The sequence below is a fragment of the Parus major genome, chromosome 19 (genome assembly GCF_001522545.3).
Source record: "Parus major isolate Abel chromosome 19, Parus_major1.1, whole genome shotgun sequence".
Classification (NCBI taxonomy): Eukaryota; Metazoa; Chordata; class Aves; order Passeriformes; family Paridae; genus Parus; species Parus major.
This window is the reverse complement of record NC_031787.1, coordinates 92,526-112,489: the sequence shown is the minus strand read 5'-3', so window position 1 is coordinate 112,489 and position 19,964 is coordinate 92,526. Positions and strand designations below refer to the sequence as shown.

Below are 19,964 nucleotides of genomic sequence, written 5' to 3'. Positions count from 1 at the left end.
TTCAGGGCAGGACTGCATGAAAACACTGGAAAAGACAGTGAAGAAACTTTTAATCTGCTTCATCCCTACAGTGAAATGTTTTTTCAAAGCTCCACATCAAACTAGGGGTTGGAATTTTGGGGAGGGGAACATGATAAACCACCCTTAGTCCAGCTGGAGGGCCCCAGCCCTGCAGAGTGCCGAGTGGGGATTGCCTTGGGGGTAAACCTGGAGCACGGGCTGGCTGCAAGGCGCAGCCCTGGCTGAGCAGTTGCCCCTTCCTGGCACTAGGGTGGTCCCAGTGTTGGCACTCGGCCTCCGGTGTTACAGAAGTCTCACTATGACTGCAGCTGCCACATAGCTTGACTTGCGTTCAGGCCAGTGTGTGTTCCCCACAGTCCCCACTGTGCAGGGGTTTGTACAGAAAATGTTTCACTCTTTCACCCGCTGCTTTTTCTTTTTCCTCTTCTTGGGAGCTGCTCCTGGCTCTGTTCTCTCTCTTAGCTGTGGGTTCTCCTTGGCTGCTGCAGGCAGGCAGCTATGGACAAGAGAAACAGCCTGAGCCATGCTTGCCAGTGCCACAGTTTCCTGTCCTCTGCTCCCACAGCCGCATCCTCTCACACCCTCCCTGGGGTGCCCAGAGCACTGACCTTGGCCATGGTCAAGGTGCCCCCCAGAAGCAGCTGGAGTCCCCCACAGCCCTGTCCCACCTGGGGGTAGCAGCCTCTTCCTGGCACCGTTCCAGCACAGCCACAAAGAAGCCATGGGTGAGGGTCTCTGCAGGGGAAGCACGGAGGCAGCTCTCTGCTCCAGAGAAGGCAGCAAGTCCTCGACAGGGCCAGGATGGGAAGGCATTCACAAGCCTGTGGTATGGAAAAGGGGTCAGCACCAAACCCTGTCCTACAGCCCCCCAGGTTCCCTGAGCCAAACCCACCTGAAGGCTGAGCCCCACTCCAGCAGCACAGCCTGCACCACATCCTCATTCTCCTCCTGGTGTAGGGAGCAGGTGGAGTAGACCAGGCGCTGGAGAGCCGGAAAGCTCAAGGCATGGTTGAGAACCCGGCGCTGGAAGCCAGCCAGTGCCTGCAAACGTTCAGCACTCGGGGCCGCCTCCTCCCCTGGCCCTCGGGTCACCATCCCTGCAGGACAGGAGCTGTCACCTGGGGTTTGCACACCCACAGCCTGGCTCCAGGTGAGCAGCTGGAGCCTCACATGTTACCTGAGCCACTGCAGGATGGGTCAAGAAGGATATGAGTCACCCTGCTGTATTTGGGGTCTCTGGGGTCCACGGTCAGGAAGTCCTGCTGGGCCAGCTGGCAGCCAGTGACCCCTGCCCGTGCCAGCAGTGTGTTCATGGTGGCCACGCGCTTGGGGTCCACATCAAAGGCAAAGATCTGTCTGAAGGTAAAGCCCAGCACCCAAGAGAAGCTGTGAACAGACGACCTGGCCCCCAGGAACACTCAAATACTGGGCAGGCAGACCTTGAGAGCTGCCTCCCCTCTGGCAGGGTTATGGAACAGGGCTAGGAGTGGGATCAAACCCCCACGTGACTTCACATCCCCTCAAGTCCTTCCAGTGGCCCCGAACTGTCAGAGCCACCAGCTCACCTGAGCTGGTGACAGGTTGCAGCTCTTCCTACCACCTTCTTGTGCTCTCTATGGGCTTGGGGGGACCAGGGCCACCTCCCCCCTTCCCTCCACTCCTGCACACAACCCTGCCCTTACCCCTTGTTCTTCAGGATGGCAGCCAGATGGCTTGTCTTGTTTCCAGGGGCAGCACAGGCATCGATGACATGGGTGCCAGCAACAGGGCCAAGGAGGAAGGCAGGGAGGCAGCTGGCCTGCAAGAGAGCAAAGACTGTCAGAGGGGTGGGCTGAAACCCACCTCAGGTTTCAGGGGGGTGGCCCCTCCTCAGGCACGGCTGATGCTGTGGGGTCACAGGGACCACTACCACACTCTACCAACAGCCTTGCTCAACCCACAGCCTCCTGCTCCTCCCAGCTGCTGGTCCCCAGCTCCCACAGGGGTTTTACACCCCAGAATTTCATCTGGAGCCTTCAAACAATGGAAGCAAAGCCCAGGGGAGTCAGAGTTTCTGCTTAGACTTAAATGCTGCAGCAGGCTAAGCCACTGTGGAAGAAGCTCACCCTTCATCCTTGTCAGTAACTTCCTGCTCCCCAGTTCCCTCACCTTGTCCTGCAGAATTATGTGTCCTGAAGTATACAGCAGGCTGTCATGGAGGTCTGTCTGCGAAGGGAACACCAGCAGCTCTGGGAGATGCAGATCCAACAAGAATTTTTTTCCAGAGAGGGCCTTCAGCTCCTCCACGCTGCCCATGAGACATAAGAAGCATGAATCCAAAGTCCTAATCTCAGTGCTCTCAGCAGAGCCCAGGCTGAGAAACCCCTTCATCCCACAGCTCCTCTCCAGCTCCAGGCAGCACCCAGATAGGCAGCATCCAAAAAGGAGTGAAGGAGAACCAAACCAAACCACTCCAAGCATCAAGTTCAGCAACCCCTCAACCCACCAGACCTCATCCCATGCCACTTGGTGACATTCTGGGAAAGGTGGGATAGAAATACTCACCTGGCCGCCTTGCCCAGGTAGGCATATCCCTGACGCTTGAAGAAGTCGATCACATCGTCCACACAAGTCTTCAGGGTGTTGACCCGGATGTAACGTGGGACCTGGGAGGCTGCAGGGGCCAGACAGGTAAGTCACAGCCCCCCACTGCTCCCAGCAGCCCACCCAGCCCGAGCCTACCCACCTGCGGCGCTTACTGCCTTCTCCGGAGCCAGCAGGTCCTCGTTGCGGCTCACCTTGTACCGCACCTTCATGCGGGCCAGCTCGGCCTCCAGCCGCGCCCGGTGCCGCCGGGCCAGCGCCTTCCACCGGCCCCCGCACTTCAGCCCCTTGCCGAAGAGCAAGTCATACACCAGGACCTGCGGGGAGGCGACAAGTGAGCCCGGCCCCGCCGCCCCACGCTACCGCGGCACAAGGACACCGCGGCCCAGAGATTCCGCGGATGCCCGTACCTTCGCCAGCTGCGGCGCCAGCTTCTTCTCGGCCTGCAGCAGCGCGGCTCCATCCAGCAGCTTCTCCAGCACCGAGGCGTAGCGGAGGGTCTCGGACACCAGCGCGTACAGCTGGCGGACATGCTGCGGAGCAGTCAGCGGTGAGCACCACCGGGCCCGCGCCGGGCTCCGGGGCTTCCCCTGCCCTCCCGGGTGTGATTTCCCTCCCCCCCCCCGGCCGCCCCGCACCCTCGTCCCCTCCGGTCGCACCGGGAAGCCGCTGTTGTACACGAGGCGCTTGAGGCCGCCCTCGCCGCGCTCCAGCCCCGCCAGCACCGCGGCCGCCGCGCTGTACAGCGCCATGTGCGCTCCAGCCCCGCTTCCGCCGGGGCCTCCGGGGCCACAGGGGGCGAGCGCGGTCCCGCTTCGGGCTCGGTGCTCGGGGCAGGGCGGGCGGAGGACGCGGAGCGCGCGGGTACCGGGCGGGCGCTGCTGGGCGGCAGCGCCGGCGGAAGGACCCAGGTCACCCCGGTGACCCCCATCACCCCGATCACCTCGGTGATCCCGGCCACCCCGGCCACGCCATCATCACAATGACCTAGGCCACTCTGGTCACCCCGGCCAGCCAGTGACCCGGGTCACCCCCATCATCCTGGACACCCCATCATCAGTGACCTTGGTCAGCCCAGTGACACCAGTCACCCCATCACCCTGTTCATCCTGGTGATCCCAGCCACCCTGACCAACCAATCACTCTGACCATCCCAGCCACCTCTATCACCCCAGTGACCCTGGTCACCAGCCCCGGGCACCCCATCTGGTCCCTGCATGTGGAAGCACACTGACATTACTACTGTTTGTTAGACCCTGTGATACCCTGTGTGTGATGGATTGGTGGGGATTTGCTGCAGACTTTGGTGGAGTTCATGCTGCGCTCAAACAGAGCAAAGAATGCCCAGCCCTGGGAAGAGGGGTCTGCTCCGATAAAGAAGGATCTGCTCCAGGAAGCTCAGAGCTGTATATGGAGGGTAAAGGACGCGCCAGAACAGCCACCAGGAGGCGGTATCCCAGCATCGGCATGGCTTTGAAACTGTCCCAGAACCATCTGGTTGGTTGGTTGGTTGGTGTTGGGTGTGGTTTTGGTTTTCCTTTGGTTTGGGTTTTTGTTTGATTGGGTTTTAGTTTGGGGTTTTGGTTTTTTTGGTAGTTGTGTTTTTATTGTAGGTTGGTTGGGTTTTCTGATGCTGTTTTTGTGGGGTTTGGTTTTGGTTTGTGAGTTTTGGGTTGGTTTTGGTTGGGGCTTTTTGTTCTAACGAAGTACGGAGGCAGTGCACGCCGTGGACTACAATTCCCAGCGTGCATCGCGGTGCCCCGTGACGTTTCGCCTTCCATTGGTCCAGAGCCGCGCAGGGGCGTGTCCGTTCTCGCGTGGTTCTAAAGCTGCGCGTTGGGACGGGGCCGCTGCTCGGGGCGTGATTGGCTGGAGGCGCTCCGCGTGGCGGAGCGGGTGAGGCGCGGAAGAGACGCGCTGCGGCCATCATGGCGGGCACCGCCGGCGAGGAGGAGCTCGAAGCCTCGTGGCAAGACCTGGGCCCGGGCCCGGCTTCGACTCCGACGTGGGCTTTGGCACTGACCCCGGCCCCGGGACCGACCCCGGCCTCAACACCCTCTTTGTCTCTGGCCTCGGGGTCTCTCCAACCCCTGCAGGACCTGACCGGCGATGGAGGGGTGCGCAAGGAGCAGCTGTGCCCCGGCACTGGGCAGCCTGTGCCCCCATCCGCCTCCGTGGCAGGTAGATCTGGGTCTGGGGCCTCCGGAGCCTCCTGTGGGAGGTCCCGTGCCAGGACCGAGCACCCCTGTTAAGGATGTCCCATTTCTCTTGCACGGGTTGCCCAAGGAAGCAGTGGTTGCCCCATTCCTGGAAATGTTCAAGACCAGGCTGGAGGAACCTGCTCTAGTGGAAGGTGTCCCTGCCCATGGGCAGGGGGTTGGACAGGATGATCTTCAAGGCCTCTTCCAGCCCATACCATTCCACTATTCTCACAATCTCATCAGTCTGTCCTGGAGTGAAGCTGCCCGAGCTCGCCCTGGCTGCCCCGGGGTGGTTCAGGGTGCTCTGTAGTAATGCTGTGCCTGAATTCACAGGTAGTTAAGGCACCAGTAATCATCTTCTAAGCAGCTTTTCTATAGGAATCGTTTAGTTTAGTCTGTGTTCAGCAAGACTAAGAAAGCAAAAATCCTTGGAAGTGTGGGCTGGAGCGAGGGTTTGCTGCTTGTCTCTGTCACCTGTGTCTTGGCGTGAGGTTTGTCCTGCGTAGCTGGACCTGAAGCAGGTGCTGGGGGAAACAGGGGACAAAGCCTATCGGGAAGGATCCTCCAAGACTCTAATGTTGAGGTGCTGGTGGCTGGCAAAGACTACAACAAGGACTTAAAAGTGCTGATACACGGTGGTGTGTCTCTGTTTCAGAGACTGTTGCCTTTCCTTATCAGTATTGTAACACTTGGGATACCCTGTTTAACTTCTTGTGGCTGACACATGAAATTAAAAGACATCTCGACCTTGAGGAAAACGTGAGAAGTTTGAGGCTGGAAGTGGTTTCTGAAGTAGAGGGCCCTGGTGCTGTGTCAAGAGAAGCCCATTACAGTGCATTTTCTGAGGCAGAACTGGAGTTACAGATGCAGAGGTTGGGATGGCAGTACATTTTCCCCCTTGTTCCTCTTTCCAGAGCTCCAGCTTTGGTTAGGGAATTCTTTTTAAGTATTTCTGCTTATAACTGGGGCATTTTAATTTGCTCAGCTGGAGTTTCCATGACATCTCTTAAATACCTCAGGATGTGAAGCACCTGCTTTGTCTGGGAAAGATGCTAAAACATGCAGCACTTTGCTGCTTGGATGTGACCAGGTTTTTTGTGTAAAACAGAAGGGTTTGTGCTGCCTCTGCTGTTCTACAGCCAAATGGAAAAGGAGAAGCAGGATAGCTGGGTGGTTACAACTCCTAGTGCGCTCCTGATTTTGCCAGTATGGGATATGAAATCAAACTCTTGGTTTTTCCTTCTCCCCACTCTGTACAGTGAAGTACTCCGGGTACCTGGGAAATTGGAATAAGCTCTTCTGTTCAAACGGGAACAGCAAGTATCCAAGGCTGATGAAACTTGGAAAAGGTAAGTTTGAGCCACAAACTTTGTCCTGGGGCTTGGATTGTATTAAGGTATTTCAGTTAAAACACTGTTTGGTGTCCTTAGGTAGTTTGAAACCTTTAATGCTTCATGGAGTTCCTAAATCCTCCTGGTTCACCCAGGAGATGGAATCTGGACTTGCTTACCCTCTGCCTGGGAGTAGTAGGGAGGTGTTTCCCACCTGCCCTCAGATAGTTCTAAATCTCTTGAGAGATGATGTTTTCCAGGCTGGACAGGTCTTGGAGCATGCTGGTCTAGTGGAAGGTGTCCCTGCCCATGGCAAAGCTTGGACTGGATGATCTCTAAAGCCCCTTCCAACTCATCCCACTCTGGATTTGCAATACCATGTGCGTAGTCCCACAGCAGGCTGCCCTGATAATCCCTTCTGGAGCAACTGGCTGGTTGTAGTTGCTGAGACAAGCTACTGAGGAGCTCCCAGGGATTTTTTTTTTCCTTTAGGCTTAAGGAGAAATCATTGTTTGGTGTGTGAGGGTGTTCGTGTTTGTGAACCTAACCTGTCCCAACCCTTGTTGTGACAGACATCACACTGTGTGGGCTGGAGATTGGGCTGCTGTCTATGACCAAAGGAGAGGCTGCACTTTTCATCCTCACTCCAGAATATGCCTATGGCCAGCGGGGCTGTCCTCCCTCCATCCCTCCAAACACCACTGTCCTCTTCAAGGTGGAGGTGCTGGACTTCATAGACTCAGAGGAGTGCGACGCATTCTTTGAGTTGACTTATGTGAGTTCTCTTAATAAGGCTTGAGACCCAAATCTGGAGGGTAAACCATCATTGTCCTGTCTCACAGTTACTGTGGCTTGTCTGTTCAGGTGAATGTTGGTGCAAGTATCCAGTCCCTGGGCTTCCAGCTCTCCTCTGATCCATGTGCATGCCCTTTGTGTCCCTCCATGTCTTGCTTGCCTTCCCATGCAGAGAGAGAAGGCAGGATCTGCCTTTGTTTGCTCCTCTGTGCTGGATGGAGTCAGTGGAATGGCCCCCATTTATTTTTAGTTTTACCAGAAACCTCATGGTTGCACTAGAGGGCACCAATTTCCAGCAGTTTCTTTAAGGAACAGTAAGGAGCTGTCTGTTACAATCCTCTTCAGTCTGCAGTGTCCCAGTGCCCCCACCCTTTGTCTCTGCCTCCTGGCTCCTCTCCCAAGTGTTCCTTCTCTGTTTTTTCCTCCCTGGTGAGTTACAGTGTTATTGTTAATCCACCTTTTCATGTCAAGGCCTTTGGGCTGTGGCTGTGGGTCAGTAAGTGGAAGCAGAAGCTAATGGGGGGAGGCCCTCCAGCCCCCTCCAGCCTCTGCACAGGCAAGTTTTCCCCCAGAGCCCTGTGAGCAAGCCACACTTGTTGTGTCCCTCCTTGCCCCTTGCTCACCCATTTTTGCTGACTGACCTCTGTCTATGATCTGGTTCCAGCTTGTGGACCCAGAAGAAAACCTGTCCCTTCATGTTCCTCTTTCATTTTAATGATTGTTGGGGTTTTTGTTTTACTGGTTGATGTCTTTGGGAGTGTCAGGCTGTCCCAGAGCTGGCCTGAGAGCAATTAGCACAAGGGACCCTTTCAAGCAGCTTTGTTCCAGTCGCTGCATTTATGTTAACTCAGCTGTGTGCTGGAAGAGTTGGGCAGGTTTTAAGGATTTTCAGACTGCTTTTTTCAGTCCCCCTTTGGGCCTGAGGAGCTTCCTGACCTCTTCACTAGGAATAATCAGCATAAGAACACTGTCATGCTTCAGCCTGGCTGGGGAGATACCACATGGTGGTGGCCTGGCCTTAGTAAGGGCCTGGCTTCTGCTCTGTGAATAGGAGGGGGTTGTGCAGGACTGTCCTGTCTGATTTCTCTGCCTGTTTTCTTTAGCTTGAGCTGAAATTTAGGTATTTCTTCACACAGGAACAACGGGATAGACTTCCTTTAGAAAAGGTGCTGAAAGTGGCAGCCACAGAGAGAGAGTTTGGCAACTACTTCTTCTATAAGCAGTGCTTCAAGATTGCCAAGGACAGATACAAGAGGGTATGGCACCAGGAAAATGTGGGGCGTGCTTTGGGAAAGCTGTGAAAGAAGGGATTATTTTAGCTCACCACAGCAGGTACAGGTTAGAGATCAAATAACTTTGTGGTATTTTCCAGGCATAGTCTGTTACTTCAGAACAGGGCTTGCACATCTGGTTTTCTGTGAGCAGCAGTGGTAAATGAAGGAATAGTCACAGAATCATTTTGGTTAGAAAAGCCCTCTGAGACCACCAAGTACAACTGTTCCCCAGCACTGCCCAGGCCACCACTAACCCATGTCCGCAAGTGCCACATCCACAGGGCTGTTAAATCCAGGGATGGGGACTCTACCACTGCCCTGAACATCCTGTGCCAGGACTGGACAACTCTTTCAGTGAGAAATTTTCCCCAGTATCCAACCTGAACCTCTTGTGCTGCAACTTGAGGCTGTTTTGTCTTGTCCAGCTACCTGAGAGCAGAGCCTGACCCCCATCTGGCTGCACCTTCCTGTCTGGGAATTGTAGAGAGCAAGAAGGTACCCCCTGATCCTTTTTCCCAGGCTGAGCCTCTTCAGCTCCCTTTCCAGGCAGGGTAAATGCTCAGTTATTCTCAAACTGGAAGGGATCTGCTACTTTTTCAGAGGTAGAGATGATTCAAAGTTGTTTTTGCTTGGTATTTTTGAAGCAAAAGTTATTTGACTTGCCTTCTGTTTTGTAATATTTCTATATTTATCCTTAAAATCTGAGTCCTGGGTCCTTTTTTTTTTAATTATTATTCTGCTGCTTTCCATGGTAAGTTCCTAAACTGGTGGTCATATGGTCACCATGACTAGTCATGCTTAGAATGCCATGCCCTGTATTTACAAATTTGATTGTTATTACTTTAAAGTTTCCTAGGTGAACAGAAACACAGGTGTAGCTATTGGATGAGATGGATTTCTCACTTTACATGTTGGATTTGTTGTGCACTGTCTGGTTTTCCCTCTCTGCTCAGGCACTGTCCATCCTGGGTCGCAGCTCTTCCAGTAAGGCAGAGCAGAGCCAGATCAACGCTTCCAAACTGCTGCTGTTCCTGAATCTTTCACTCACTTACCTGAAACTGGAACGTGCTGACCGAGCTTTGAAATACGGGCAGTTAGCCTTGGAGATGGACCAAAGAAATGCCAAAGCGCTGTTCAGGTGTGGCCAGGTGGGCAAATAAATAATCATGTAACATCCTGGCCTGGCTGTGGAGGAAGCCCAGAAAGAACCTCTGAATTCTGGGCTGCTGCAGCAGTCAAGGTGGTTTGTCAGCATCTGCCCTTTTGGAAAGTCTGGCTTTCTTGTAAATGTGTCACACAGAGCTTTTCCTGGGGTGTTCCTGAGTTACTTTTCTCTGTCTCAGGAATGTTTGTTTTTGCATGAGGACTGAAGAAGGGCAGTGGGTGTGTATTTATCTTGTGATGCATCCATCTTCTTTCCATGACAGGCTTGTCTCTACATGAGGGAGTACAGCAAATCCCGGGATTTCCTGGCCAGAGCTCAGTGCATCCAGCCCTTCAACCGTGATATTAACAATGAGCTGAAGAAGTTGGCAAGGTGAGAGCCCTGCTTTCCATACCTGGGGAAGAGAGAGTGTTTGCACAGGCTGTAATACCCATTCCAAAATATTTTAAATGTTCAAAAAAACCGCAAAACCCCAAACTATTGGGTTAATAAGTGACTTGGGAAAACACATGTGGAAAAAACAGCTTGAAACGTTTTTCAGGCCCAAAAAGCCTGCAAGTGAGGAGCTGGGAACACCCACCCTTTCCATATATTTCTTTGGTGGGATGTCTGTTACCTGACTTGAGAGCAGATCAGGGTGAGGACAGGGATGTGTGGGCTACTAAAATGCTTCAAATACCGTTGGCTGATGCTCCACCTATTAATGTTCTCAATAAGTATGATTTTCATTCCTTTTAAGATGTGTTGGTTAATTTCAGCAGCTTTTCTGCACTGCAAGTCCTTCAATGCCCAGTAATAATATTCATTAAAGGTGAATTTCTTGCTGTCTTGGAGATAATAAATGAACAGCCCTGAAGATGAACTCTCCCTTTGCCCACAGGCTATCCTGCCAGCTTTAGTCATTCCCCAGCCCCACCAAAACATGACTAATGCTTGTCTATGCCCTCATGATGCTGTTCCTTTGAAACTGCCAAAAGCATTAACTTTTTCCCAAAAGTGTGCTGTCCTCCCAGCGCTGTTTACTGAGGCAGGAGTGATGCTGTCCTCAGCTCTGGAACTCACAAAGCAGCCCTTGAATACAAACCCTCTTCTGTATGTCACTGCCAGGCACTTGCAGAAAGGCAGCAGTAACATCTAAAAAGAGTGGTTGGTGCTGCTGGAAAAGCCAGTCTGGTGGGCTGAGTGTCCTCCGCCAGGGGATGTGTTGGTGGAAGGCTGTTCTGTCCTGTGTATCCATGCTGTCTTTAATGGTCTGTCATAACACCAAGTCTTCAGATTTGTTCTGTTACTTCTGAAGTACAAGGAGCTTGAAGGCAGTATTAATTGCTGGTCTGGAAATTTTAAATTAATCTCTTGTATTCATCCTGATCTCCCACTGGATATGGCGCTACCAAATTGTCCACTGATGGCGGGGGTTTCTAAACTAGATGTGTCTGGCTGCTCTTGGATGCTAGTACATGTACAGTGCTAGAAGGCCTGATTCTAGAAGCCTCATGTATTCACTTAGATTTGTTTGAAATATGTTGGTAGATAAAAGAGAAATCTTGGCAATGGTGTTGAGGTAGCATGGCTGGGAAGCAGCAAGGCATTTCTGCCTTTATCAGCTCCAGCTTTGTAGAGAGCAGCGTGTTCAGTGAGTGTATGTGTGTCAGAATTGAGTGCACTATTGTCCTGGAGTTCCTGCTTTGTTACCTGTTAAAACTGATATATTTTTTGCTTTTAACCATGAAATGGTTTGGGTTGGAAGGGACCTTAAAGCTCATTCCACTATTATGGTAAAGACTGTTTTCACCACACCAGGGTGCTCCGAGCCCTGTCCAACCTGGCTTTTAACGCTTTAGGGATAGGGCAGCCACATCTTCTCTCAGCAACCTGTGCCAGGGCCTCACCACACTTACAAGGAAGAATTTCTTTCCAATGTTCCATCTGACCCTGCCCTCTGGCAGTGGAAAGCCATTCCCTCTTGTCTTGTTACTCCAGGACCTTGTCCAAAGTGCATCTTCAGCTCTCCTGGAGCCTCCTTTAGGCAGAGGAAGGGGCTCTGAGGTCTTCCTGGAGTCCTCTCCAGATGAACATCCCTGCCCTCCCAGCCTGTCTTCAGAGCAAAGGGGCTTCAGCCTTTGGAGCATCTCCATGGCCTCCTCTGGACTCACTCCAGCAGCTCTATGTCTTTCTGATGTTGGATCACAACGCTGGAAGCAACACTGCAGGAGAAGTCTTTTTCCAGTGACAAAGAGTGGATTTTTTTTTGTGTGAAACAGATGAAGCAAATGTTACTGGGTGTTGTTAATGAGCCCTTATCTCTGGTTAGATATATGTTTGCCAACCTGCCCTTGCCTGTGAACTTGTATGATCTGACAAATGCTTCAGAAATGGAATATGAATCAAAATTTTGTTCTTAGTGGCTTTTCAGTTCCTTACTGTGTACATTTACACTTCGTTAAAAGCAGTGTTGTGTGGTAATCAGCAAGTTCCCTTTTACTGTCTAAAACAAAGCTTTGGAATGCATCTGTTTACTGCCTGAAACAGGTTCTTGGCAAAGTCCCTTGGAGATCAAGAGGCAGAATCCAGGGTGAGAGGTATGTAGAATGGGTCTGGTGCCAGCTGTGGTGAATTTGGTGCAAATTCTGCTGCTGGATCTGAGAATTTCATTAGAAGACTTGCATTGCATCAAAACCACAATGAATTTGGGTTCTTCCGATATCTGGTATTAATCTGTTCCTCCAAACAAGGGGCTCTTGCATTTCCTGCTGTCATAGGAGTGGGAATATGCCATCTACAGATGGACATCCTTGATCACTGACTTCTGTGTGACTTACCAGGAGAGATTTGCTGTGCTGGGATTTCACACCCTGTGAGGTTCTGGGCCCCAAGGGTGCTGAGGGCTGGGGCTCAGAGAGCCTGAGCCAGCCTCTCACTGGGGTCGGTTCTAATGTGTTGCTCGAAACCCTTTGCTTTTGGCCTTATATGGCAGCAGATGCAGGAAAGCCGAACTCATGAGCAGCAACTGGCCCCTGGGAGAGTGTTCCCAAACTGAGTCACCCTGCAGCTCAGGGATTCCTTACCAGTGAAGTGAAAGCACAGGGCACAGAGGATGCTGTGCTTGGAGAAGTTCAAATGGAGCAGACTGTGAAGTTTTTGCCATCCTGTGTCACTGGCAAGGAAGAGAGAACAGAGGAGGAAACATCTGCCTTGCCATCCAGTTAGTCCAGACACAAATCCCTGCTGTCTCCTGCCCATCCTCTATCCTATATCCATGGTAGATATCCTGCTGTATGCAGTTGGACAACATCTCCTGAGTGCTAGAAGAACTTGCATAATGACACACAAAAGTATCCCACCGCACACATGTGGGGTTCCTCTGCACTGTTCCATGCTTCCAAAACTAGTGTAGAAAGCACCTGTATCATAGAAGGCAAATTATATAATTAGTCCCAAGCAGAGCAGAGACCCAAGGTCTGGGGATGAGGTGTGACATTTCCAGCTGTCATTCCCTGACATTGTAGAAAGAAGAGCTTGGAGGAGCCGTGTCTCTGCCGCTAGCACACTCTTCCAGGATGTTAATTTATTTATATCCAAAATATAACATTATTTTTAGGTTGTGACACTGAGGGCACCACAGACAGTCTCCAGCCTCTGATGCCATCCTGTGCTCTACTTTGCAGATACTACAAGGAGTACATGGAAATGGAGAAAGAAATGTGCTGCCAGATGTTTGACCCTCTCAATTCTTATGGCTGAGAAGAAGTCAAGGTAACCAGGTTTTGAAAAAGGCTGAGCTCTCCCAAAACCTGTCATGCCTGTAATCTTCTCAGGTGGGGAACCTGCTTGTCCTCTGCAGGGGAGGCTTTTGAAGCAAATTAGAAAGTGTTGGGAGTGTGTGGAGAGGAAGGGCAGGATGGTGGGGTGGAATACCGCTACATCATCACCTTGGAGAATCTTTTCTTTGGGGCAAAGCATGTGTGGGACAGGGACCTGAAACTGCCAGCAGTTGAGTAAGTTTTGTTTCCTGTACTGTTCATCCCAGCTATTCCTGGTCAGAGCCAGGGGCTGAAATAGCTCTTGTAGTCTTGTTTCTCTGCCAGTTAAAAGAAAGGGAGAAAAAAAAAGTTCCTGTCAAACTTAAGAATTGGATTTTCTCCTCCTCTCCAATGTTTCTGTCTGGAGCTGTTGCAATGCCTCACTTCAGAAAAATCTAAATATTTTATTTCTGGGGTTTTTTTTAAGTGTTAAAAGAAGTCTGGATAAAAGTTTTCAAGTAGATATTTTGGACTCTTTAAAGCCTTAAGTCTTATAGCAAAATTGACAGGTTTATAAATGTACAAAGGTTCTTTGATCATTCTTTTTTTTTCTCAAAGTCTTCAGGGGGATGCAAGCAGGAGTGGGAATCGTCAGTGGTGTCTTGCTTTGGGGGAAACCCTAGGGAAAGAGTTCTGGAAAATCGCAACATCCTTCTTCCATGAGCCATCCCCAGCTCAGGGCCATCAGTTTGCTGCTGTTGTCTCTCCTGCAATAAAGGCAGTACCTCTTTGCTAGAAGAAAATGAATATTGGCGGCCTTTCCATCAGCTGTGTTTAAAGTTGTCTCTGTGCTTGTGAGGAAGCTAAGGCAGTGTTTGAGGAAGCGGTTGGATTGAACGCCACTTCCTAAAGGAACACAACCTTCTCCTGGCTGAACATGTCTCCTTGTTGAGCCTTTACCACCCTTCCTGCTGTCTGTGTGCTCTGTCCAAGCTAGGCATGTGGCCACAGAGGACAAGTCATCCTGCCCTGGGTTTGGGATGGGACTTACTAGGTACTTTAGCAGGTGCCTGCCCTCAGGAAAGGAGCTCTGAAAGGGGATGTAAGACTGATGAAGTCTTGTGCAGGAAGTCTGTGGCTCTAGACTCGGAAAGAGGCTCTGATTTTCCACTTGCTGCATTTCAGGAAGTTGTAGTTTGAAAGCCTGTAGGACCTTGGGTCTTATCCCTAGTGGTGTCTGACCTGGGAAGCTCTTGTGGGGCTCTTGAGATCAGCTGGGTCTGGTTTATGGTGGGAGTTTGTGGTGATCTGCTGGGGCACCAGACAAGTCCTTCTCTGGGAAGGTTGTGTGGCTTCTTGTTTACCATCTGGTGTAAGGAAACCGTTGATTTTGGGTAGAGGAGACTGCGAAGTACAAAGGGAAAGTGAGAAATCTCCCCTCTAGGCAAGCTTAAGGGCTGGGCTGAACTGCTTATCAGCCAATTTATGCACTGACTCCTGTGTGTGGAGTTCTTCCACCCTACGCAGATGATGGATAGCTGTCAGTAAAAGCTTCCTTGAAATTTATTTTTGTTGCAACATTAAAACGAAACTAAGTCTCACAGATGAACATAAATCACTGAGACACAAACAAAAATCTACTGTTCATTCATGGTAAAAGAAGTCCTTTGCTGGAAGGGGTTCCTGCAGGGCCCTGTGGGAGCTGGAGGTTGGGCTGCTGCTTTAGAACTTCATTATACATTCAGAGAGGAGCAAAGCAGTTCCAGCAGGAGCTCCTGCTCCCTGTCAAGGACACTGGGAATTGGTCAGAATTGAGGCAGAACATTCTTTAGTGTTTTCCAACAGCTTTGTACCAATTAAGTTTAGGGCACAGGCTGTACTGGGGCAGTTTGGCAGAGCAGCTTCATCCATTCTGTTAGACACTGAATGAGGAGATGGCCTGGGAATGCTGTCTGCAGTCCATGGGTAATGGACCATTGGAATCACAAAAGTTACAGAAAACCTCCCTATATTCCAGCAGACAGGTGCTTGTGGAGCTCTGAGCTGACCTGTGGTCCAGCTCCTGCTCCTGACTGGCTCAGAGCTGTAGTTTTGGCATCTTTTCTCTCCTGGTCATTGCTGCATCCATGCCTTGCTTCAGAGCTCTTTCCCAGCTGTGTCTTTGGTGAACCCTGCAGTGTTCCAGGAGCAAAGTTCATTTATCTGCACTGAATAATCCATGGCTGTTTTGTGCAATTACACTCAAACCTGAGTAGGCCTGAGCATGTTCTTTCTGCCTGGCATTTTTTGCAAGGGAATTTGCAGTATTAGGGCAAGGGGGAATGGCTTTAAGCTGAAAGAGGGAAGATTCATTTTGGATATAGGGAAAAATTCTTTCCTGTGAGGGTGGGGAGGACCTGAAACAGGTTGCCCAGAGAAACTGAGGCTGGCCCATATCTGGAAGTGTTCAAGGCCAGGCCGGATGTGTCACTGAGCACTCTGTCTGTGGCAGGGAGTGAAACTGATGTGTTTTAAGGTTCTTTTCCAACCCAAACCATCCTATGATTTCTGTATCCCCTGCCAGCTGCAGAGCCCAGTTCTTCTAATTGCCACAAACATTTTTGCTCAGAACACATTTCCTACCTTTTCAATGGAGTTTCAGGTCAGAATAGATCTTTGCTTCGGTGAAATGCAAGGCTGCTTGTGGTACTTCTTGGGGGGAATTCAGAAGTACTCAGAGGGAGACATAGAAGCACAAATTCCTTTTTAAATCCGTCCTGCTGCAGTTCCTTGTAAATCCCTTGGGTGTCAAGCTGGCCCCTCTCAGGGTTTGGTTTATTTACCTGTGTGTTTACTTTGTGTGGTGCAGGTATATAGAGCCTAGTTTCCTGGGATGTGCAGAGCTGGAAGTCCTCCTTGGTGTCCCCTAAAGTGCAGAATGGTGGGCTGAGGCCTCTGACTTTTTAGAGCTTTTTTTTCTGTTTGATTGAAAGACCCATCAGAAAAAAAATAAATAAATCCCATTGTTGAGTTTCTGTGGTCTTTCATAAGAGAACTAGATCATGAGGAGTGGGGACAACTTCCCTAGGAATGTCTGGATTCTAGTAGAGGGACCTTGGTGGTACTTCTGTCGCAGGAGGATGAGTCTCTGAGCTTATTTTTGATTGTAAGTGAGCCAGAGTTGAAAACTTGTCTCTGATATGTGTCTCAGCTCAGTACACAGAAGTGGTCCCAAGAGTTGGAACACACAGGGAGATGTTTCAGTGAAAACAAACAAGGCTGAAATTATGACAGGAAACAGTATTTTTGAGGTCACTGGTGATTGCCATGAATAGCAAGTTCTACCAATTCTGGAGGCATTAATGGGTGAGAATTGGCTGCAGAACTGAGGCTGTGTCACCAGGTAGAAGTGGCTATAATTGGACTTAAAATCAGCAGCAGTTGCCAGTTGAACTGACCTAGTAAGCTGCAAGAGACTTGCAAATAAAGTGAAAAGTCTGTGCATAATACAATCAAAATCCTGCCTTGGGAAAGCTCCAGACTTGGAATAAACAGCAATTTGTTCCTTCTCCTCCTGCTCTCCCTTATTCCTGAGCAGATCTGAAATGTACTCCTGCTGATTTTGTCCCTCCCCACTGGAGCTCAGCAACAGAGAATCAGCGATTCACTGCTTCTTTAGAATATGCAAATTCCTGTCCCACTGAGGTGTCCTGTGCTGTAGAGGAAATTGTTAAATCTCTGCTTTCTTCTGAGCTTTGCTGGGTGAGGGGGAAGGCTTGAAGGAGGATTTAATTAAGCATTCTTCTTGTTAAGTAGAGGAAGGAGAAAAGCTTTCATGAGGTTGTTGAGTTTTGTTTTCCCTCCAGCTCTGTCCTCTTCTAGCATTTTGCACTTTTTTCAGAGGATTTCTTCAGGTCTTACCTGCAGTAGTACCTGTAATACCTTGCTGGAAGGATCCTGGGCTCTGATCTCTTCTGGAAACTGAAGAAATTACTGCAGCACCTGGTTTTAGGAACTCCTGATGTGCTTTTCCAGTGGATGCACTGGACATGGGTTTGAACACACTAGGACTGGCTTTGCCCAGACTGGAAGGCCTGGCCAGGACTTAGAAGCCACAAGATGATGTGAAATGGAAAGGACACAGACCTGTGCAATACCCCAGTGTCCCACTGTGCCTGTCCTTCAAGGCTTTGGTAAAGTATTGGTCCTCCAGCCTCATCCAAGGATGGGCTCTTTGCTGTTCTCTGATTTAGGAAGTGCCTAAACCCTATAATTTCTTTTTGTGCTCAAACACAAAGCTCCCAGGTGAAGTAGGAGCAGATTCCTGGCTGCAGTACTGAAAGGAAGCTTAGTTGACAGGAGGTTGGAGCCAAGTGGGGTTGGGCTCTGCTCTCAGGTGACAAGTGACAGGATAAGAGGAAACGGCCTCAAGTTGTACCAGGTTTAGATTGGATATATGGGAAATTTTTATGGAAAGGGTTGTAAAGCATTGGAATAGACTGCCCAGAGCAGTAGTGGAGTCACCCTTCCTGTTAGCGTTCAAAAAATGTGTGGATGTGGGACTTCAGGACATGGCTTAGTGGTGAACATGGTGGTGCTGGACTGATGGTTAGACTCGATTTTGGAGAGTTTATCCAACCTTCTGTGATTCTGTTCTCCTCCAGTTCCTGCCTGCTAACGGTTACCTGGCACTGGTCCTGGGAAGGACAGGCTGAGATCCCAAGGGATATCCCTGTGTGAGGTTTTCTCAGAGCTTTGCCAGCAGCTCTAATGTAAAATATTCTGGTGTTACAAGTCAGTAGAACATGAAGAACGTGCTGGGCTCTTTGCAGTCCCATGATAACAGCTGGTTTATCATGCAGGTGGAGTTTAAAGAGAATTGGCTTTGTATAAGATGGGAATTTCTTTATTAAGTTTTAGCTTTGCAGAAGACTCAGAGTCACTATCAATCACTTCCAGCAGCAAGGAGGCACATGATTACCCTAAATTTTTCTCTTGAGTTACAATTTCTAAAGCCTCCTTTCTCTTCCCCTTGAGTTGTGCCCTGTCTGGGCACCAGTCCTGCTGCTTTGGAGGCTCCAGACATTCCCTTTGAACTAACAGAAGAGATACCTTTGTCCTATCTGTTTTTCTTATTCTTTAATCCAGGGATTTTAAATGATCGTGGATGCTTATTACTGTCCTGATACCCTTCAGGGGAGGTGCTCTCCTGGTTATGAGAGGGTGTTGGTGCTAGTCCAAGTCCTGAGGCTTGCCAGCTCTCTGCTTTTTAGAGCTGAAGAGGGAGGAATCACCGTTTAAAAGCAGTCCTGGTTCTTATCCAGACCAAGCTGATGCTGCACCAAGATGCTGATTTCCTTCTGGTTACCCTAAAGAAGGGGAGGTATAGGTGAAGGCTGAGATGAAAGAAGGAGGTGTTGATGGATGTGGAAATTGTCATTCCCTCTTGCCAGGGCTCCAAGACTGTCAAGGACCCAACTGCAAGTGGGAGTGATGGGGTGAGGTAACGACTGCCCAAGGTGCTGGGTGTGCTCTGTGATCCATTGCTGGGATGCAGCCAGATGTCCAGGCCTCCCAGTTCTCCTGTCCTGCAACAGGAAGGAGCTGGGAGCAGGGAGATATGGGGAGAAGCAATAGAAATCTGGGTTGAGGAGAAATTTGTGTGTCTCGTACAAGATTCACCTTTCTCCCAAAGGCAGAGTAGGTATCCAGGTTTCAGTTTCCCAGAACCAGGGTGGAAAAGCGTAAGTGATGGTAAGCATGGATGACCCTGTGTAGGAAGGGAGGTAGCCCAAGGAGTGCTCTGGGGGTTTCCCTGAGGGGGCCTGGCTCGTTTTTAGCTCTTGACACTTAATACTCTGTTTTCTCCAAGTCTTTCATGAGGAAGTTGAATGGATTTTAAGGGGATATCACTGTGTTTGTTACACTTGTGCTAATCCATGGAATTCTAGGTGTTTCTTTCAGGGCCACTGGAAGTGTGTGCTGGTGACCATGGATGACTGAGAGCTGAAATTAAATAAACTGTATAGGTGATGCTGGGGAAACACTGACTGTGATACTTTTTCATTCTAGGACTGTTCCAGCTGTCCAGCTCTTGGCACATGGAGGAGATCTCAGCATCACATACAGGTTTTTGGAAAAGGGGCAGGAGCACTGTCTTACTTGGAGGGACTGAAGTGAAGGTTTTGTCCTGATTTTCCTGCAGTTTAGTTTGTTTGCCATGTTTTGAGGCAGTTTCCAGAATAATTAAGTCACACTGTTGGAGAGGAAGGGGTTTGTGTAAATTCCTTTTCTTCTCCCACACACATAGTTTAAAGAAAACTCTTTCCTGATATCCTGCTCTTGCAGATAAATCCTAAGCTTCTTTCATGGAGTTTGTAAGTAGGAGGAGAATGCCATGAAGTTTTCTATTTACATAGGTTGTTCTTAAAAAATTATGATTGATATTTTTGTTCTGAAGAAATAAAACAACCTGAGGACTGAAGCTGGCAGGACTTTTGCCAATTTATTGTGCAAGAGTGATTAATGCCTGAAAGGAGCTGGAATTTGGAATGGGGTCTGTAGAGTTGGCTCCCTTTGTGGCCAACAGGTTGTTGTACTCCTTGTTTTGGCCGAACATTCCTGTGAATGGTGATGCTAGATTTAAAATTGCTGAATAATACCAGCTTTGGAGCAAACTCCAGAACTCTCTGTGCTCAGAACAGTGGGACCATGGCTGGGATTGAATAAATGCAGAAGAGTCAAAGATGCTCTAAGAGCTGGAGCCCCTTTGCTCTGGAGCCAGTCTGGGAGAACTGGGTGTATTCACCTGGAGAAGGCTCCAGGAAGACCTCAGAGTCCCTTCCTCTGTGTAAAGAGGCTCCAAGAGAGCTGGA

General features: G+C 50.0%; 2 protein-coding genes across 7 annotated transcripts; one reads left to right on the top strand and one right to left on the bottom strand.

Moving 5' to 3' along the window:
- Positions 1-33: 33 nt before the first annotated feature.
- Positions 34-3,386, bottom strand: NSUN5 (NOP2/Sun RNA methyltransferase 5). Its single transcript, XM_015646828.2, has 10 exons — positions 3,264-3,386; positions 3,015-3,137; positions 2,747-2,921; positions 2,566-2,674; positions 2,170-2,308; positions 1,704-1,819; positions 1,199-1,377; positions 914-1,118; positions 690-842; positions 34-517 (listed from the first exon to the last, which is right to left on the bottom strand). Exons 1-10 carry the CDS (start codon positions 3,354-3,356, stop codon positions 412-414), a joined length of 1,398 nt encoding a protein of 465 aa, XP_015502314.1. The 5' UTR covers positions 3,357-3,386; the 3' UTR covers positions 34-411.
- Positions 3,044-19,573, top strand: FKBP6 (FKBP prolyl isomerase 6). 6 transcript variants are annotated; one of them, XM_015646832.3, is made up of 10 exons: positions 3,044-3,154; positions 3,905-4,101; positions 6,065-6,154; positions 6,709-6,911; positions 8,068-8,187; positions 9,159-9,353; positions 9,633-9,742; positions 11,900-11,949; positions 13,036-13,123; positions 19,162-19,573. In XM_015646832.3, exons 3-10 carry the CDS (start codon positions 6,139-6,141, stop codon positions 19,262-19,264), a joined length of 885 nt encoding a protein of 294 aa, XP_015502318.1. In that variant the 5' UTR covers positions 3,044-3,154; positions 3,905-4,101; positions 6,065-6,138; the 3' UTR covers positions 19,265-19,573. The 6 variants fall into 6 exon arrangements, with proteins under 6 accessions (XP_015502318.1, XP_015502320.1, XP_033374761.1 ...); XM_015646834.1 differs by lacking the exon at positions 3,905-4,101 and having other exon boundaries at positions 3,068-3,154; XM_015646830.3 differs by lacking the exons at positions 3,044-3,154; positions 3,905-4,101 and adding an exon at positions 4,300-4,785.
- Positions 19,574-19,964: the final 391 nt, after the last annotated feature.

Bases quoted from the DNA above. Each gene is read 5' to 3' on its own strand.
- NSUN5 (XM_015646828.2), bottom strand. From the start codon at position 3,356: ATGGCGCTGTACAGCGCGGCGGCCGCGGTGCTGGCGGGGCTGGAGCGC. The intron at 2,922-3,014 runs GTACGGGCATCC...GCCTCCCCGCAG, and splicing joins TGGCGCCGCAGCTGGCGAAG to GTCCTGGTGTATGACTTGCT. The intron at 2,675-2,746 runs GTGGGTAGGCTC...TGGCCCCTGCAG, and splicing joins GAAGGCAGTAAGCGCCGCAG to CCTCCCAGGTCCCACGTTAC.
- FKBP6 (XM_015646830.3), top strand. From the start codon at position 4,533: ATGGCGGGCACCGCCGGCGAGGAGGAGCTCGAAGCCTCGTGGCAAGAC. The intron at 6,912-8,067 runs GTGAGTTCTCTT...TTCTTCACACAG, and splicing joins CATTCTTTGAGTTGACTTAT to GAACAACGGGATAGACTTCC. The intron at 9,743-11,899 runs GTGAGAGCCCTG...TGCCTGAAACAG, and splicing joins GAGCTGAAGAAGTTGGCAAG to GTTCTTGGCAAAGTCCCTTG.